General features: G+C 50.9%; 1 protein-coding gene across 2 annotated transcripts in view; it reads left to right on the top strand.

The window, feature by feature from the left end:
• Window positions 1–17,372, top strand: part of MKLN1 (muskelin 1) — a 100,174-nt gene extending 82,802 nt beyond the window's left edge. For both annotated transcript variants that reach the window (XM_083700257.1, XM_083700258.1), the window contains 2 exons: window positions 6,832–6,886; window positions 10,563–17,372. In XM_083700257.1, the coding sequence (XP_083556383.1) occupies window positions 6,832–6,886; window positions 10,563–10,684 (177 nt within the window). In that variant the 3' untranslated portion in view covers window positions 10,685–17,372. The remainder of the gene's footprint in view (window positions 1–6,831; window positions 6,887–10,562) is intronic.
• Window positions 17,373–17,762: the final 390 nt, after the last annotated feature.

Raw genomic sequence — 17,762 nt, 5'->3', positions numbered from 1 at the left:
CACCGGAAGAGGGGGAGGGGGGAAGGGGGGGCTTCGAGGGGGGGATGGATGTCAGGGGTTCAGAAGGAGAGACACAGGAGGGGGAGCAAATGGAGAGTGAGGAGGAGGAGTACGAGGGGGGCGCAGGCAGTGACAGTGGCCAGAGTTATTCCACAAGCCTCTCTAGCGAATCGGAGGACTCACAGAAGGGAGCGCCGGTGGCCAGAGCAAGGGAGATTCCAAGGGAGAAACCTCAAGAGGGAGGGGCCAGCGGGGAGTCCCTGAACAGCAGCTGGAGATCAGGGCCAGCGTCTCCACCAGAGCGCAGTGGGGAGGGGGAGTCCCAGGAGTCGGGACCAGTGTCCTCACCACCAGAGGGAGGAGAGGAGTCAGGTTTGGCAACACCCACATCAGGAAGCGGGGAAACGGTCAGAAGGAAAGTCACCGGCTGGGCGCGCGCGCCAAGTTCAAATGTACAGGAGCGCGGCACAGCGGGGAGCCCGGGAAGGGAGCCAGGTCCTAAAGCCCGCCGGAGGGAGGGGCAAGACTCAGGAGGCTCCGCGTCAGAGGAGTCCAGGAAGGAGGGAACCCCAGAGGGCAGAAGGACCCAACGCAGGAAAGAGCAGCGCAAGAGGTGGAGCCGGGCTAGAATCTTAAACTGGTGTGGGTGGAGCAGTGAGTCAGAGGGGACTTAGCCGGTCTAGCGTTAAGACGTGGGGCTGCGCGCCCAGAGCTTGGAAATGGAAACTAAACTTCAATAAAGACTTTTGTATATAATATCCACTGGGCGTTGGTCCTCTGTGAGCTGGGACCTCACCTTTTTTCACCAATTTTGCAACCTCGTGGAGTGCGGGAAAGCAGCGAGGGGTGAAGATTGGTGCTTCGCGAGCTCACGAAAAACAGGGAAATGACTACCGAAGAGAGGATAGCGAGTTTGCAAAACGCAGTGACGCAGTTGACTGCAGAAATTGCGGCTTCCAGAAAGAAAGAACAGGAAGCAGCTGCTGCCTGCCAGGATCTGCGAACCAGGTTAGAAGTGCTAAGTACACAGAGGCTACCGGCCACCAGACCAGAAGGGATTGGGCTGGGAAACAGAGGAGGGAGCCTGGTTTCTCACTTCAATGGGGACCTGCAGGAGTATCCTAACTTCAGAGCAGATGTAATTTATGCATTGCAGCTGCTGGACAAAGACTTTAAAAATGAGGAAGAGAGAGTGGGATTTATTATTTCGCATTTACGGGGGGAGGCAAAATCGTGGCTGCGCAATCTATGGAGAGACAAGGATCCAGCCCTCCAAAATGCGGCTGCCTTCATTAAAGTGATGGATGCGTGTTTTTTATCTGAGATTGATGTGGATATCGCTAGGAGGGAGATTCACGGACTAAGACAAGGTAAAGCCACTGTGAGGCAATATCATTCACGTTTTTTCGGATTGGTGAATGTACTAGCCTGGGAGAAAGAATCGCCTGCCGTCAGAGACCTGTTCTGGGAGGGGTTGAGCGGAGCTGTGAAAGACGAGATCGCAAGGGGGGGAAGACCCCAAACCACCAAGGACGTGGTGGAACGGGCACTCTCCATTGGGGTTCGGTTGGAAGGACGCCCTTGGGGCAAGGAGGAAGGGCATTTGGGACGCACGCCAGCGAGAGGACTGCCTCCCTTCCCCAAGGAGGCGGCGCGCGCTCGATCCATGCCTCCGCTGGGAGGGGGAGAGGAGCCGATGGAGATAGGTGGTGCTAAGGCTCACTCCACAGTCGGAGCCCTAACTCCGGGAGCAGTCAAGATGAAGCCTCCTAGAGGAACCAGGAAGTGCTACATCTGCGACAGTGCTCAGCATATGGCAAAAGAGTGTCCCCAGCGGTTTCACAAGCATACTGCAGCCGCAGCGACAGTAACAGACGCAATTCAGCAGAGGGAGTCGCAGCAGGAAAACTCCACTGTCTGGCTGGAGATGGCGTCTCTGGGGACCAGCCAGACAAGTCAGTGAAGCAATCCCCAGGGATCTTACAGCCCACCGACCCCCTCCCACCCAAACCAGTAGTGCAGCTCACCGCATCCCTTCAGCTCCCCAATGGGCTACTTGTGGAAATTCCCATCACCATCGACTCGGGGAGCAATGCAGATTTTATAGACATGCAGTTCATCCAGCAACATGGCATAGCCCTTCTGCCAGCGGCGGTACCTCTGAAAGTCGTCACAGTGGACGGCAGGGAGCTACTGGGAGGGCAAGTACTACAGCAGACGCCGCCAATGGTGATGCGCATTGGAAACCACCGTGAGGTCATCAGCTTCAATGTCACCCGCCTGTCAGACACGCCCATAGTGTTGGGAATGAGTTGGCTGGATAGGCACAGCCCGGCATTAGCTTGGTACCAGCGGCAACTGACCTTCGGCTCCTCTTACTGCGCAGAACACTGCATCCTGGCGGACTTGGAAGATGAGGGGCACGAGGATGGACCACAGCTGAACTTGGGCATGTTGCAAGCGGTGCCTAACAAATACAAGGAGTTTTTGGAGGTCTTCTGCGAGAAAGAGGCGGATAAGCTGCCTCCCCACAGACCCTACGACTGCAAGATCGACCTCCTGCCCGGGGCGATGCTCCCAACGGGGAAACTGTACTCCATGTCTGAGGATGAATTGCAAGAGCTCAGGGAGTTCATAGATCACAACCTGAAGCGGGGATTCATCCGGGAGTCCAAGGCGGCAGGGGGCAGCCCTGTATTCTTTGTAAAGAAGCGGGACACGCCCCAAAAGAGGCTGGTCGTTGATTTCCGCTTCTTGAACCTTAAGACCAAGCCCTCAGCCTTCCCTATGCCCAAGATCGATGACCTGCTGGCGACGGTGAGGAAGGGTCGCATCTTTACCAAGTTGGATCTGCGCGGAGCGTACAATCTCATTCGCGTACGGGAAGGCGACGAGTGGAAAACAACCATGTTTACGCCGCTGGGCACTTATGAATACAGAGTTATGCCTTTTGGATTAAAAAATGGTTCCCACTGCTTTCAAGCCTTCATGCATCATGTCTTGGCGGGTCTCCTCTACAAGAAGTGCGTCTGCTTCCTGGATGACATCCTAATCTTCTCGGAATCGCCGGAGGCTCACGAGAGAGATGTTAGGGAAGTTCTGCAGAGGCTGCGGGAGCACAGGCTGTACGCCAAGCTGGAGAAGTGCCAGTTCGAGGTGGATTTCTTGGGCTACAAACTGTCCGACAAGGGACTGGCTATGGACGGTGCCAAGGTATGTGCAGTACTGGACTGGAAGAGCCCACGCAATAGGAAGGAAGTACAGAGGTTTGTCGGTTTTGCCAACTTTTATCGCAAGTTCATCAAGGGTTTCGCCATGCAGACAGCGGCCATCACCGACACCCTCAGTTCCAAGAAGAAGAGGTTCATCTGGACGGAGCAGGCAGAGCAGTCCTTTCAGAAGCTCAAGCAGCTCTTCGCTTCCGAGGAGAACCTACTGCACGTAAATCCCAGCAGGCCCATGAGAGTGGAGACGGACGCCTCAGACAGGGCCGTGGGAGCCGTTCTGTTGCAGCAAGACCACCAGGGGGACTGGAGGCCGTGCGCTTTCTACTCGAGAAAACTCAGCAAAGCGGAGCAAAACTACACCATTTGGGACAGGGAGTTGCTGGCCATACATGCAGCCTACAAGGCGTGGCGGCACTTCCTCGTCGGAGCCAAGCACACGGTGCAGGTCCGCACAGACCATAAGAACTTGGAGTACTGGCGCACGGCGAGGTTCCTGAACCAGCGACACATCCGCTGGGCGGAGTTCTTTGCAGATTTCGACTTCAGAATTGAGTACATCCCAGGAAACAGCAACGTCTTGGCGGACGCGCTGTCCAGAAAACCGCAGTATCTGGAGGCAGAGGCACCGGCGGCGGCCAAGCACATTTTCACACCACAGGCGTGGGCATGCGCGTCAGCCACGGTGGACCTGGACGCGGTGCGCCGCGCGCTGCAAACGGACTCGTTCGCCCGAGCCAAGATGGAGGAGGTGTGCAGTGGCAAGGCGAGGGGCGACGAATTCCAAGTGCGCGACGGCCTGCTCCTACGCAAGGGAGTCCTCTACGTACCAGGAGACAGCCTCCGCGCGAAGGTCCTGCAACAGCTGCACGACGCGCCCAGCGCGGGGCACTTCGGCAAGGAGAAGACGGTGGACTTAGTAGCCAGAGACTTTTGGTGGCCTAAGATGCGGGGGGATGTCGCGGACTATGTCAATAGGTGCGACACCTGCCAAAGGGCTAAGCCTGTGCACCAGCCGCTGGCGGGCCTGTTGGAACCGCTACAGACACTGTTCGTACCGTGGGAGAGGGTGGCCCTGGACTTTGTCACAGATCTACCCAGCTCAAGGGGCAAGACGGCAGTGCTCGTGGTAGTGGACCTGTTCACCAAGATGGCCCACTTCATTCCGTGCGCGAAGGTGGCCACGGCCGAGCAGACCGCTAAGATGTTCATAGACCACGTGTTCAAGGTGCACGGCCTACCACGGTCTATTTTGTCCGACCGGGGGCGCCAGTTCATCTCCAACTTCTGGCAAAAGCTGATGGGATTCCTGAACGTCAAGGTCAGCCTGGCGTCGGCGAGACACCCGCAAACTAACGGGCAGGCGGAAAGGGTCAACGCCATCATGCAGCAGTACCTGAGATGCTACGCGAACCAGCAGCCATCGACCTGGGTGGACTATCTACCGTTGGCCGAGTTTGCCTACAACAACACGAAGCACGGGTCCACGGGGGTGACACCATTTTTCGCCAACTACGGGAGGCATCCCAGAACCTTCCCGGGTCTGGACACAGTGCGGGAGGGGGAGCCACAGGGAGCAGAGGACGTGGCAGCGGAGTTGCAGGAGATCCACGAGCAGCTCAGGAGGCAGTTAGAGTTGGCAAAACAGGCTTACAAAGTGCAGGCAGATCGACACAGGAGGGTTGGGGAGGACATCCAGGTGGGAGACTGGGTCTGGTTGGCAGCACAAGCAGTTCCAGCCAGATCGTTAGCCAAGAAGAAACTAGGGCACAAGCAGCTAGGGCCTTACCAAGTAGAGGCGCAGATCAACCCAGTGGCCTTCCGGTTGACACTCCCGGAGGGTTCCAGAATGCACCCGGTCTTTCATAGATCAGTGCTCACGCCCTACAGAGAGCCCCACAGGTTTCAAGCACCGGGGAAGGCGCCAGACCCGCTCAGGGAAGCGCCCAAAAAAGGGGGGTCGCCGAAAGGGGAGCCACTTAATGAAGCCACTGAGATTTTAGACTCAAGGTGGGGGGAGGACGGGATTGAATATCTTCTTGCCACAGAGGACACCCCGGCCAGCGCCAACAGGTGGGTGCCGGATTACGCAGTGGAAGAGCAGTTGCTCAAGGAAGAATTCCACACACTTTTCCCGCACAAGCCTATGCCGGCGGGCTTTTTCGAGGATTGTTTGTTCACACCCACACTCTCGGCCAGCACTTTCCGGGGTTTCTCGTCAGCTGAGGACTCGGCTCCGGGAGGCAGCTCCCCGGAGGGATCGCTTTCAGGTTTTGGCACGGGGGGATCTTATTGGTGGGAGGACCAACCCGAAGTGGGCTGGCGCAGAGACATGCCGAAGGGGCCCTGGGAGGTGGACCCCCATCAAGCAACAGGGGGAGGAGGGCTCTTGGGTGATTTGGGGTCGAGCTCAGATTTCGAGCACACCGCGCAGGAGATGGAAGCGGAGGAGGTCGTCGTCGACGAGCCCATGGGGGACTTCCCGGACTTATCTCGATGGTTGCAAGCCTCAGGGGACGAGCTGTATCCTGGACTCACCCCTACAACAATGGAGCACCCGGAACCCGCACCGGAAGAGGGGGAGGGGGGAAGGGGGGGCTTCGAGGGGGGGATGGATGTCAGGGGTTCAGAAGGAGAGACACAGGAGGGGGAGCAAATGGAGAGTGAGGAGGAGGAGTACGAGGGGGGCGCAGGCAGTGACAGTGGCCAGAGTTATTCCACAAGCCTCTCTAGCGAATCGGAGGACTCACAGAAGGGAGCGCCGGTGGCCAGAGCAAGGGAGATTCCAAGGGAGAAACCTCAAGAGGGAGGGGCCAGCGGGGAGTCCCTGAACAGCAGCTGGAGATCAGGGCCAGCGTCTCCACCAGAGCGCAGTGGGGAGGGGGAGTCCCAGGAGTTGGGACCAGTGTCCTCACCACCAGAGGGAGGAGAGGAGTCAGGTTTGGCAACACCCACATCAGGAAGCGGGGAAACGGTCAGAAGGAAAGTCACCGGCTGGGCGCGCGCGCCAAGTTCAAATGTACAGGAGCGCGGCACAGCGGGGAGCCCGGGAAGGGAGCCAGGTCCTAAAGCCCGCCGGAGGGAGGGGCAAGACTCAGGAGGCTCCGCGTCAGAGGAGTCCAGGAAGGAGGGAACCCAAGAGGGCAGAAGGACCCAACGCAGGAAAGAGCAGCGCAAGAGGTGGAGCCGGGCTAGAATCTTAAACTGGTGTGGGTGGAGCAGTGAGTCAGAGGGGACTTAGCCGGTCTAGTGTTAAGACGTGGGGCTGCGCGCCCAGAGCTTGGAAATGGAAACTAAACTTCAATAAAGACTTTTGTATATAATATCCACTGGGCGTTGGTCCTCTGTGAGCTGGGACCTAGCGGCAGTCCTGACACCTGGTTTTAAAAGTAGAATTCCTTAGCAATAGAACATTAATCCTCCGTGTGGCAGCATTAGATGTGTCAAGAAACATTCCCCCCCACCAAAATAATAATAAAAAAATGAACCACCCCAACCTTCAACCAAAGTGATTTCATTGTTGTTGATCAAGAAGCCTTTATGCCCATCATGGGAACATGTTGAACCCTTAAAAATAAAATAACATCTTGTTTGTTTTCCTCTCCAGTTCCAGTTACTTGCTTCAGCCCTCTTCAAGTCCAGCTCTGACCTGAGCACTCTGGGTGAGTATACTTCAGATCAGCAGGAATTGGTGCTTTTCAAAAGCCTCTGTCCTAAATCCCCAGAAACGCCATGGGGATCAGTTTCAGGCTGTCGGTACTCCAGACATGGGACGGTGGTGTTAGCCACACAAGCGTGGAGGGACCAGTCAAAACAAATTAACTTGTGCCATGTCACCCTGGCAGCCACCACCAAGCCTTGCCTCATGGAGGCGGGGGCAGAGACTGACGCTCTGCCTGCTGTGGCAAAGTGTGTCACTCAAGTGCATGAGCTCAGGCTATTCTTCCCAATCGTGGGCACGTTTCTCTCCTTGGGCAAGGAAAACAAAGTTTTCAAACTTCCCAGAACCAGAAAGTCTGGCGTTGAGCTCCCAAAACTATAATAATCCTCTGTTCGCATTCCCTCTGCCGTGACCCCCTGAAGTGACCGCTTTTTATAACAGCAACTTGAGTGATAGCTGGGCCTCTTGCCGGGGGGAGAGAGGTGAGACTCCTGCTGTAAAAGCAGGGTTTGGACTGCGCAAACCGCATCTTCCTCCCCTCCCATGAATTGCTAATCTGCAAGGTAGAGAGCAAGACGAGCATCAGAATCGAAGGCTTGTTGGCAGTGCCGGATTTACATATAAGCTAAACAAGCTATAGCGTAGGGCCCCAGTCTCTTGGGGGCCTTCCAAAAAATTAAAGAAAAACAACAACCTGGATGTACATTTCCAAAATATAAGATAAAAAACAAAATAAAACCTACATACAGCAACAGTGTTTTGTGTTGTGTAGGCTCCTATTTTGTTAATGTGCAAATGGCTTTAGATACCTATTAGGTCCTTAAATTACCATATAGCGTATATTCAACACAGAAAAAGCGACATTTTGTTGTTGGCAAAGGACAGCTGGACATATAAAGGGCCCCATTACCTTTAGTAGCTTAAAGTAAAGGTAAAGGGACCCCTGACCATTAGGTCCAGTTGTGACCGACTCTGGAGTTGCGGCACTCATCTCGCTTTATTGGCCAAGGGAGCCGGCGTACAGCTTCCAGGTGATGTGGCCAGCATGACTAAGCCGTTTCTGGTGAACCAGAGCAGCGCACGAAAACGCCGTTTACCTTCCTGCCGGAGCGGTACCTATTTATCTATTTGCACTGGCGTGCTTTTGAACTGCTAGGTTGGCAGGAGCAGGGACCGAGCAATGGGAGCTCACCCCGTCGCGGGGATTCGAACCGCCAACCTTCTGATCAGCAAGTCCTAGGCTCTGTGGTTTAACCCACAGTGCCACCCGCTGTGGCTTAGGGCCTCATCAAACCTAAATCCGGTCCTGCTTGTTGGCATTGTACCTTGAAATGGAATGCGAAGACTAGAGTCAGCCTTCGAAGCTCGATCCCTGTTGGGGTCCTCATTCCATCAGGCTCTGTTTAAAGTGCTGTGGGAACTGCTGTCCCTTGGATTCACCCCACTGTGCTGTTGCCTGTTGTGTTACGAAAGCCTGCAAACTGCTTAGGTGGAGCACAAAGCCCTCACCTCTGGTTCTGGCTGGCTGACATTTGGCCTTGCTCCTGTGGCTGCAGGGCAATTGCGTTCCACTGTTCCATCTTGTGGGATGAACCGGCAGGATGAACTTGTAGCTCTTACGTTTGGCTGCAACTCAGCCTTCCCCATCCTGGCCTCTGGATATTTAAGGCTACAGGTTCCCCTTCAGCCCCGGCCAGCATGGCAAACCATTTTGCAGTCCAAAAATACAATAATCAAAATCCGGGAAGCCTGGTTCGACATTTCAAGGGCATCTCACAGAGTCCAATGATAGGTTTGTTTACAGCATTTGGTCCCTTGTGTGATGTACACAATGTGCAATGGCACTTTGTTGGCCTGTCATCCAGCTGTTCCATCTTAATTAATATTCCACTCCCCTCCCCCTCTATTTTTGGTGGCGGGGAGGGGGGTAAAAGTGAAAGTTTAGTCCTCTTTAGACAAACTCTTAGGGAAGGCTCCTAAGCATTTATTTGGACCCAACAGCTTGTAAGCTTTTACAAGCATAGTTGCATAGTTTACAAGCATGGTTGCATAGTTCTGGTGCACATTCCTCTGGCTACAAACTATGCAGCCTTTTGCTAACTCAGCAGTAGATAAAAAAGCAGTTACGATTGTGTATAAAACCCATAATTTGTTGGACTGTGCAGGATATGGGTGGCGCTATGGTCTAAACCACAGATCCTAGGGCTTGCTGATCAGAAGATCGGCGGTTCGAATCCCATAGGGTGAGCTCCCATTGCTCTGTTCCTGCTCCTGCCTACCTAGCAGTTTAAAAGCATGCCAGTGCAAGTAGATAAATAGGTACTGCTCCGGCGGGAAGGTAAATGGTGTTTCCATGCGCTGCTAGCTGTACACCAGCTCCCTCGGCCAATAAAGTGAGATGAGCACCAAAACCCCAGAGTTGTCTGCGACTGGACCTAACAGTCAGAGGTCCCTTTACCTTTTTTTACAGGATATCTTCCTAACAAGCCATAATATAATTCCTTCGGATTGTATCCAAGAAAAAATATAGCCATATATCTTAAAAAATCTAGAAGCATTTACCCATCTTTGGCTCTGAGGAGCCCAAGTTGCATATATGAGGCTGAATGTTCTCTTTTTAAAAAAATGATTTTTGATTTCAAGTAGCAAAACATACTCTTGCAAGGAAACAGAGCTTAGTAGTGTAAGGGAAAGAGACAGAAACAGCTCTTGATGGCTGTAGTTTCCGATGTTCCAAGAAAGGCAGTCAGATGAAAGTGTCTCTCCATAAGGTTCCATGAGTCGATGTAGGGTGAAAACCATGTTTGATTGTGTTAACAAAGTCAATAAAAGGATACTGTGTTGTATAAAAGGTGTGAGTCTTCCTGCCCCCCCCCAATCAATGTTTCTTTCGTTAAATGCTTAATCTGTCCATAAGGACCATGTCCCATACTTGTGAAATCCAGGCTTCAGAAAGATACGTGTTTAAAGTTTTCCCGTTTTTTTTTCAACTGCTGATCTAGCTGCAGTTAATAAATGCTGGATGAAGTCTTTAATGGCTCTGTTCTTAATCTGAGATTACAGGGCTAATTTAGGCTCCGGTTCTAGTGATTGTCCCATCGTTTGAATGGGGCTGTATTTTCCATCTTTGCAGTTACCTTGTGGGGGGTAGGCTAGGGCAAGTGCACGTGTCCCAAGACAACCAGTGGGCTGCATGGCTGAGGAAGGGCCAAAAACCTTATACGCAGAAGATCTTGGGTGTGGCTGGGATCAGTCCTTGCCTGAAACCTTGGGGAGCCGCTGCCGGTCACTGGGGACCCAGGGTGGGGAACATCTGAGCAAACAGGTCCCTCCAAGCCTGCCCATTTGCCCTTCCCCCCAGTCATTTTCAGGGTGTCACGCCCACTACATGGTTTAAAGGAGAAGCACAGAGGTTGTTTGTGTTCGTGTGTTTGAAGGAACGCTCCCTCTCTGTCAGCTGATGGGTGATAGGAAGTGTTTGAATGCAAGGATGTTTAGCAAGAGCTTTTTGAACACCCTTTGCAGTCCCAGCAGTTGGGATTTTGAAGCGGATCATCACCTGTTGGCAGGTGGGCAGCACTCCCACCTTTGATCCTCCAGGAGCATGGGAGATAAACATCTAGAATACACCCCTGGGCCATGTTTCCAACGATTCTTCTCTTCTTCCTCATCTCCAGGGTTTTCTGACGTCGACCATATCTACGCCCAACGGACTCAGCTCTTTGATACCTTAGTGAACTTCTTTCCCGACAACATGACGCCGCCCAAGGGCAACCTGGTAGACCTCATCACCCTGTGACAGGGGCACTGGCTGGACACGTGGAAGGAGGAGGGGAGGGCAGCAGGGTGGGGGCCGGGAGAAGGACATTTTTTGCTTTTCAGTATTTTTAATTTGTGTGTGTGTGTGTGTGTGTGTGTGTGCGCGCGCACGCCTGCCTTGATTGACCGAGCGACTGGCGGACTGCACTATAATAAGAGTAACGTGGTTTCAGAGCAGGGAGGGGAGGTGGCTTCACGGATAAATACCAAATGGGCTAATAAAAGGCAACTGATGTACTTCTGATGGAAATACATACATAGATATATTTTCTGACCTTGGCTTTTTAAAAAAGTGAATGAACGTTGATGAGAAGAAAGCAAATCACATGGTCACCTGAGTTATGTATACCTACCAGTACCCCTTCCCTCCCACCACTTGTTGTGTGTGTATGCAAAATGAAGTCTTGGAGAATTTTTTTGGGGGTGGGGGTGGGGGTCGTTTGGGTTTTATTTGGGGCCTCATTGTAATTTTGTCCCAACGTTTGTCTGGCTGAGTTTAGCGTTACTTCTCGGCGTTTGTGAACACCGGCAGTGGGTTCTGGTGTACGCAAGGGGTCCGTGTGTGTGTCTCTCTCTGTGTGGGCTTTGATCATAAACTGCAGCCGTGACCTTGTCGGAGGAAAAGCGAAATCCCAGAAGGAAGCTTAGCCCCCTCTAGTGGGCAACTTTTAGATCTTGTGAAGAAGAAACAAATAGGAGCATAAACACAGTTCCGGGAGGGAACTACTCTTGAAACGCGAACTCGTGTGACAAAATGACAACAGCCCCACTTCTGCTGGGAAGAAGATACGAGTGGGGAAGTGGGTGGCGCTTGAATTTTCCCCCACTGCCACAGCTTTTGTGCTAAAAATACGCACACAGATACCGCCTTCCAGGTACATGTTGGTGGAGATAAACATGTTGATGGAGGGAAGTGGGATTTGGGGCAGTTTTCAGCAGAGGGCAGGGGGGAAAGTTTGAGCAATTTGCTCCCCTTCCGAAGTAACTTCCTTCCCCCTCGTTTTTAAACAAGAAGCAGCCGCTGCAGTTTTTGCATTCAGTTCATGTATGATGAGTAGTTCCACCCCTTGGTTGGTGCTACCACAGTTGCCTGGCTTCTGGGGTTTTTATTGCTTTTTGTTTTTAATGCAGTCTGATCTCACCTTAGCCACGCGCCATCCAGAAACCTCAAAAGTGAAGAACACTGGCCACACCTGCATTTCGTGAGCTTTGTATCCATTCTGTTTTTCAAACAGAATCTTGTAAGTAGGCATTGGGCAGAGCTTGGGGCAGGTGTCTGCTGACCTTCCAGATGTTCGGGGCAACATCTTCCATCATCCTTACTAAGCGTTGGCTTGGCTGACTTGGGGTTGATGGGAATTGTAGTCTGAAACGCTGGCTACCCTCTGGTTTAGAGCTTCTATCTTCTACGCCCCATCTCCCTGCAACTTGCACAGGTCCATCCTAAGCTCTGTTGCATTTGCCTCTTTGCAAACACAGGTTGTAGAAAAAAAAGGTTTGCTGTTTTTCACACACACACAAAAAGTTTGCTGTTTGTATTGATATAGGCTGGTTGCTTTTAAACCCCTCCACCTTGTTCATCCACTCAGTGACCTGTTTCCACAGGAAATGCCTGAGTTAATGCCTTAGCTCTGGCCTGAAAAGTTGGGGGCAGGCATGGGGCAAAAATCCCACACCAACAGGCAGTCTTTGCAGACAACGTAGCTCACGTATCTCCTGTAGTCGTAATGCTGGGTGAGTTGAAGGGGGCTGTGCACATGTTGGATGTGCATTTACCTCCTCTTTAGATGCTCATGCAGGTTTGCCTGTCTTTAGACACTCTTTTGATAACATAAGCACATGAATTTGAAAGCAGCTTATTCCTTCCCTTCCACCTCCCCCAGGCCTTTACACTAAAACTTCAGTACTAAGGAGTGTATTGCTAGGTTTTGGGATGCTCGCCCCATCGGTAAGAACGCGATCCCCAAATACATGCAGTTTAAGTAGACAGGGTTAAAGGCACGCACATGCTTTAAGAATAAGTTAGTGCTCGAAATTCCCCAGCGGCCAGTCACATTTTGAGACTGGCAACCGACCTTTTGCGAGCAAGTGGAGATGTCTTGTCGCCAGGTTTGGCTACTGACAACTCTTCTCTAGTTGGATGGCGCTGCTGCGATGCCACATCAGCTGGCTTGCGGGGCAGTGCAGCACCAAAGGAGACACCTCTTTTGGTATTGAACTGCCCCACAAATCAGCTGGCTCGCAGAGCACCAAAAGACATGCCAGCTGATTTGTGCAAAAAAGAAAAGAAAAGAAAGAAAGACGACGACTAGATATTCGGTTGTGGCGCCCATAACATAAGTTTAAGGGGCCATTTGGGGAAGAGTCTGCAAATCTGAGTTTCTAATACTGCTTCTACCTCCCCCAGGTTTTACACCAAAACATCAGTACCAAGATGTGTGTTGCTAGGTTGCAGGATGTTTGCCTCCCAAAGTAAGAATGTGATCCCCAGATAAATGCAGTTTAAGTAGACTGGGCTCATGGCAAGCAAATGCTTTAAGATTAAGCGATGTGATAGCTTGGGAGGATGAAGGTAAAAACCAGATCACAGTCCCCACCACCACCTGTTTCAGCAACAGTTCTCATGATGGGAGGACCATCTTGGTGAACAGGGCAGAAATGAAAACCTCATGCCCAGAAGCCTTTGAAATGGAAGCTTCAGAAGGTTAAGATGGCATGTTAATTCTCTGTGCTGCACCGTGCAGCCCTTTTGCACGGGGGAAATGTGGGGAGGGAGGGGGCTGGGGAAAACGCAAGGGGGTTGATCTTTAACTATTTCTAGGTGCTTGTATCCAGCAACTTCCTAGGCCTCTAGAGCCAGTGTGGTGTAGTGGTTAAGAGTAGTGGACTCGTAATCTGGTGAACCGGATTCGCTTCCCCGCTACTCCACATGCAGCTGCTGGGTGACCTTGGTCCAGTCACACTTCTCTGAAGTCTCTCAGCCCCACTCACCCCACAGAGTGTTTGTTGTGGGGGAGAAAGGAAAAGGAGATGGTTAGCTGCTTTGAGACTCCTTCGGGTAGTGATAAAGCAGGATATCAAATCCAAACTCCTCCTCCTCCTCCTCCTCCTCCTCCTCTTCTTCTTCTTCTTTCAAATTATGCTGGTCTTCACAAACAATGCACTTCCCCGACTTAGTTATTTGCATCACCCCCCCCCAACATAAGTTTTTTGAATTTTTCCATTTGTTCCGCCCTTCAGCCTGCATATGTTCAATATTTTCAGCTCTTGGGGAAGTTGGAAAGTTGGAAAGGACCCCAAAGGCCATCTAGTCCAACTAAAGAATCTCTGGCAGATGGCTGTCAAACCTCTTGTTTAGGAACCTCCAATGAAGGAGAATCCACCACCTTCTGAGGGAGTCTGTTTCACTGTTGAGCAGCTCTTGCCATCAGAAAGTTATTCTTAATGTTTGTTTAGTTGGAAACTCCTTCCTTGTAATTTGAATCCACTTGTTCAAGTCCTACCTTTTGGAGCTGCAGAAAACAAGTGTTCCACCTGACACACTTTTAGATATTTCATAGAATTGTAGAGTTGGAAGGGACCCCGAGGGTCATCTAGTCCAACGCTCCACAATGCGGGAATCTCAGCTCAAGCATCCATGACAGATGGCCATCCAACCTCTGCTTAAAAACCTCCAAGGAGGGAGAGTCCACCGCCTTTTGAGGGAAGCCATTCCACTGTCAAACAGCTCTTAACTGTCAGAATCTCCTTTCTTATAACTTGCCTCAAGTCCCACCTTCCAGAGCAGTGGAAAACAAGCTTGTTCCATGTGACAGCCCTTCAGATATTTGAAGATGGCTCCCATATATCCTCTCGGTCTCCTCTTTTCCAGGCGAAACATACCCAGCTCCTTCAACCGCTTTTCATAAGGCTTGGTTTCCAGACCCTTGATCATCTTGGTTGCCCTCCTCTGCACACGTTCCAGCTGGTCAATATCCTTAAATTGTGGTGCGCAGAATTGGACCCAGCATTTCAGGTGTGGTCTGACCAAGGCAAAATGGAGTGATACTATCACTTCCCTTGATCTGGACACTATGCTTTTGTTGATGCAGCCTAGAATAGCATTAGCTTTTTTGCTGTTGCATCACATTGTTGACTCAATATTAAGCTGGTGGTCCACCTAGACCCCTAGATCCTTTTCACATGTACTGCCAGTAAGCCAGACGTCCACCATCTTGTATTTCAGCACCTGGTTCTCCATGCCTAAGTGCAGAACCTTACATATGTCCCTGTTGAAATTCGTTTGTGAAGATGGCTAGCATCTCAGCCTTCTCTTCCATCTATATCAAGCTCCCTCAATCGTTCCTCATAAGCACTTCCCAACCACATCAGGTTTGTAAAGTGTAGGAAACCAAACAGCACATCAATATCAGGCTTTCGTTCCATAAATTAAGTGATTGAGGCTATGTAACGGGGAGGGAAGAGGAATATATAATCTGTATTAACCTGCTCCGTGGTATTTGCAATATCATAAACATGGCTCTTAAAGGTTTCTTTTGTGTTGGAGGAAATGTATTTTTGCCTCCACAGATTTCCCCCTTGGAATAGTGAACAGTAAAACGCCTACAGGTCTCGAATGATTAGGATTCTGTTTGTGCACGTTGCTCCGTCGTCATGAAAACACTACAGCTCCCGGCTTGCTAAGGTGCTGCTGCTTCATTGAACCTCACATGCACACACCGGTGTGGATGCTTGTGTCAAGATCTTGTCTTACTGTCAGCTTGAAATCGGTGTTGGTTTCTTAGACGTGCGTTGCACGTTGGCTGGGTCTGTACTAGTTCAACTCTTCTGTCAACCCTCCTCTCTCCCCAGAGAAAATGTTAAAAGCTGAAGTCCCAAGTGGTGGGCAGGGAGGCAGTTATTTCCAATTCTAAACACTACCCCAACACCACTTCTCAATATTCTTTGGAGGAAACTGCCATTATGAATGAAGTGGCATGAAGTTATCAAGGCTTCTCCTTGTACCTTGGGAGAACTTGCCCATCAGTGAATCTGCTTGGTCCACTTTTATGGTCTGCTATCTGAGGGCATGACCATAAGGGAGGTGTAGGGGTAGAAATAATAATTATTAATTATTATTATTAAAACGTCCTCCAAAGCCGCTAAAGCAGCTTGTGTACTTTTGGGAAAGGGATCCTGCTGGATGCATTTTAGAGCTAGGATGGGCAAGAGGTAGATGGGGAACTGTTGGCTCTGGGTGATTTTTCAGTAGAGGGGGAAAGGGTTTCTGACAGCAGCAACGAGAAGGCTTCCCTCTCCAAATTAGGCTGCTAAGAACACAGGAAGAGCCCTGCTGGCTGTCCAGGTCAACATCTTGTTTTGCACAATGGCCAACCACATGCAGGACACAGCGCCCCTAAGAAGAGTTGTGGGAAAAACAGAACTGTGTCTCTGCCCGAAAAGACTGGAGTCAGCTCTGAGACCAAAAGGTATTTTGTGGTCTGTGCAGATGTTTAGCAGACCCTTGTTCCTTCATTCTAAGCGTATCCCAGTGTAGATGGCTTACACCTGGCTTTAGAGACTCCCAATTCTGGTATGGATGTGTATATATGTATGTGGAAGAAAACGGATACTAAAAAGAAAAAAACCTGAATTGGGGAGCACTTTGGAATCAGAGACAAGGTGACCCCAAGACATGGTTCCAGAGGCACAAAAAACCCCCAAGCACTGCCCTCTCACATGTGCCCATCTGGATTGAAATTTACCACAGCCCCACAAACAGCTGGTGATACCATTTTTTTGGGACTGCAGCTGCAGGTATGCTGTCTGGGGCTGAAGGCAGCTGTAGCCAAAAACATCTGGATTCACCAGCTTGGGAAATGCCAATCTTCCAGGAAGTTCTCTTGGAGAAACCTCACTGGAGTGGACAGAACAAAGTTTAAAAAAATCCTTCCAGTAGCACCTTAGAGACCAACTAAGTTTGTTATTGGTATGAGCTTTCGTGTGCATGCACACTTCTTCAACTCCGATTCATTTTTGTGCAGTTGACGGAGGCAGGCAAGGGTATATATGAGTCTGTGCCCCAGTGGAGTCAGAAATACCCATTTCCTACCCTGTTCCCCGTAATCTAGCTCCCAATCAGGCCGTCAGCAGCGATCAGAGGCAGCGGTTTGGTGACGCCTGTGGCTAGGGATCTGGACTACTGATTCTGCCTCCATTGCGGGAGGTTGGGCTAGATGACCCTTGAACAATTCTATGATTCTGCCTTCCACGCCAGGAGAAACCTGGACTGCTCTTAACACGGGACGTTTTGCATGACTCGAAATCTTCCGCCGGGTGAGCCGAGAGTTAAATCCTTCCTTCCTTCCTTCTACAGTGACGTCTTCAGGGGAGGGTGGGATTTTTGGAGCTGAGTTGTGTCATATACTGTGCTCACTGCTGTTGGCTGTTTTCGTGTACTTCCTCCCCATTTTCTCAGCCTGCAGTATAAATTTCCCCTCGTGTTCTCCCCCCATCCTCCCTCCTCCTATAAGGAAAATGGTTGTGTCCCCAGGTTGAAGTATTAAGGATTGCTTTGGAATGATATGAGAGCATTTACCAATGTAGAATTATGCTGTATGTAATGTATATACGGAGAGAGAATGTATTTTGTTCATTTTTTTTTCTTAATAAAAACAAAAATCAATGCCCATCTTGTCACGGGAATCACTTCTTGCAGTGCTTCAGTAGAAATTTTGGTTTTGCTGCTTAGTTACCTACCTAGCGAAATTTAAAACACGGACCTCAATTTCAGAGGTAGAGAGAACTAGCCCCGCTGTACATCGGGGAGGGCTGTGTGGAGAGAGTCTCTTCCTTCGAATTCCTAGGAGTTTATCTCAGTGAAGACCTTACTTGGAAAATAAATACAACCCAGGTGGTTAAGAAAGCCCAACAGAGACTCCATCTCCTCAGATTATTGAGAAAGAACGATGTCAATCAACATTTGATGATCTCCTTCTACCAGTCCACAATAGAAAGTGTCCTTTCATACTGCATCACGGTGTGGTACGCTGGTTTGACATCAACTGATAGGAAGTGCC

This window comes from Podarcis gaigeae (genome assembly GCF_964106915.1).
Source record: "Podarcis gaigeae genome assembly, chromosome: 10".
In the NCBI taxonomy this organism is placed as follows: Eukaryota; Metazoa; Chordata; class Lepidosauria; order Squamata; family Lacertidae; genus Podarcis; species Podarcis gaigeae.
The sequence above is the reverse complement of the archived record's forward strand: the minus strand, read 5'-3'. Positions and strand labels throughout refer to the sequence as shown.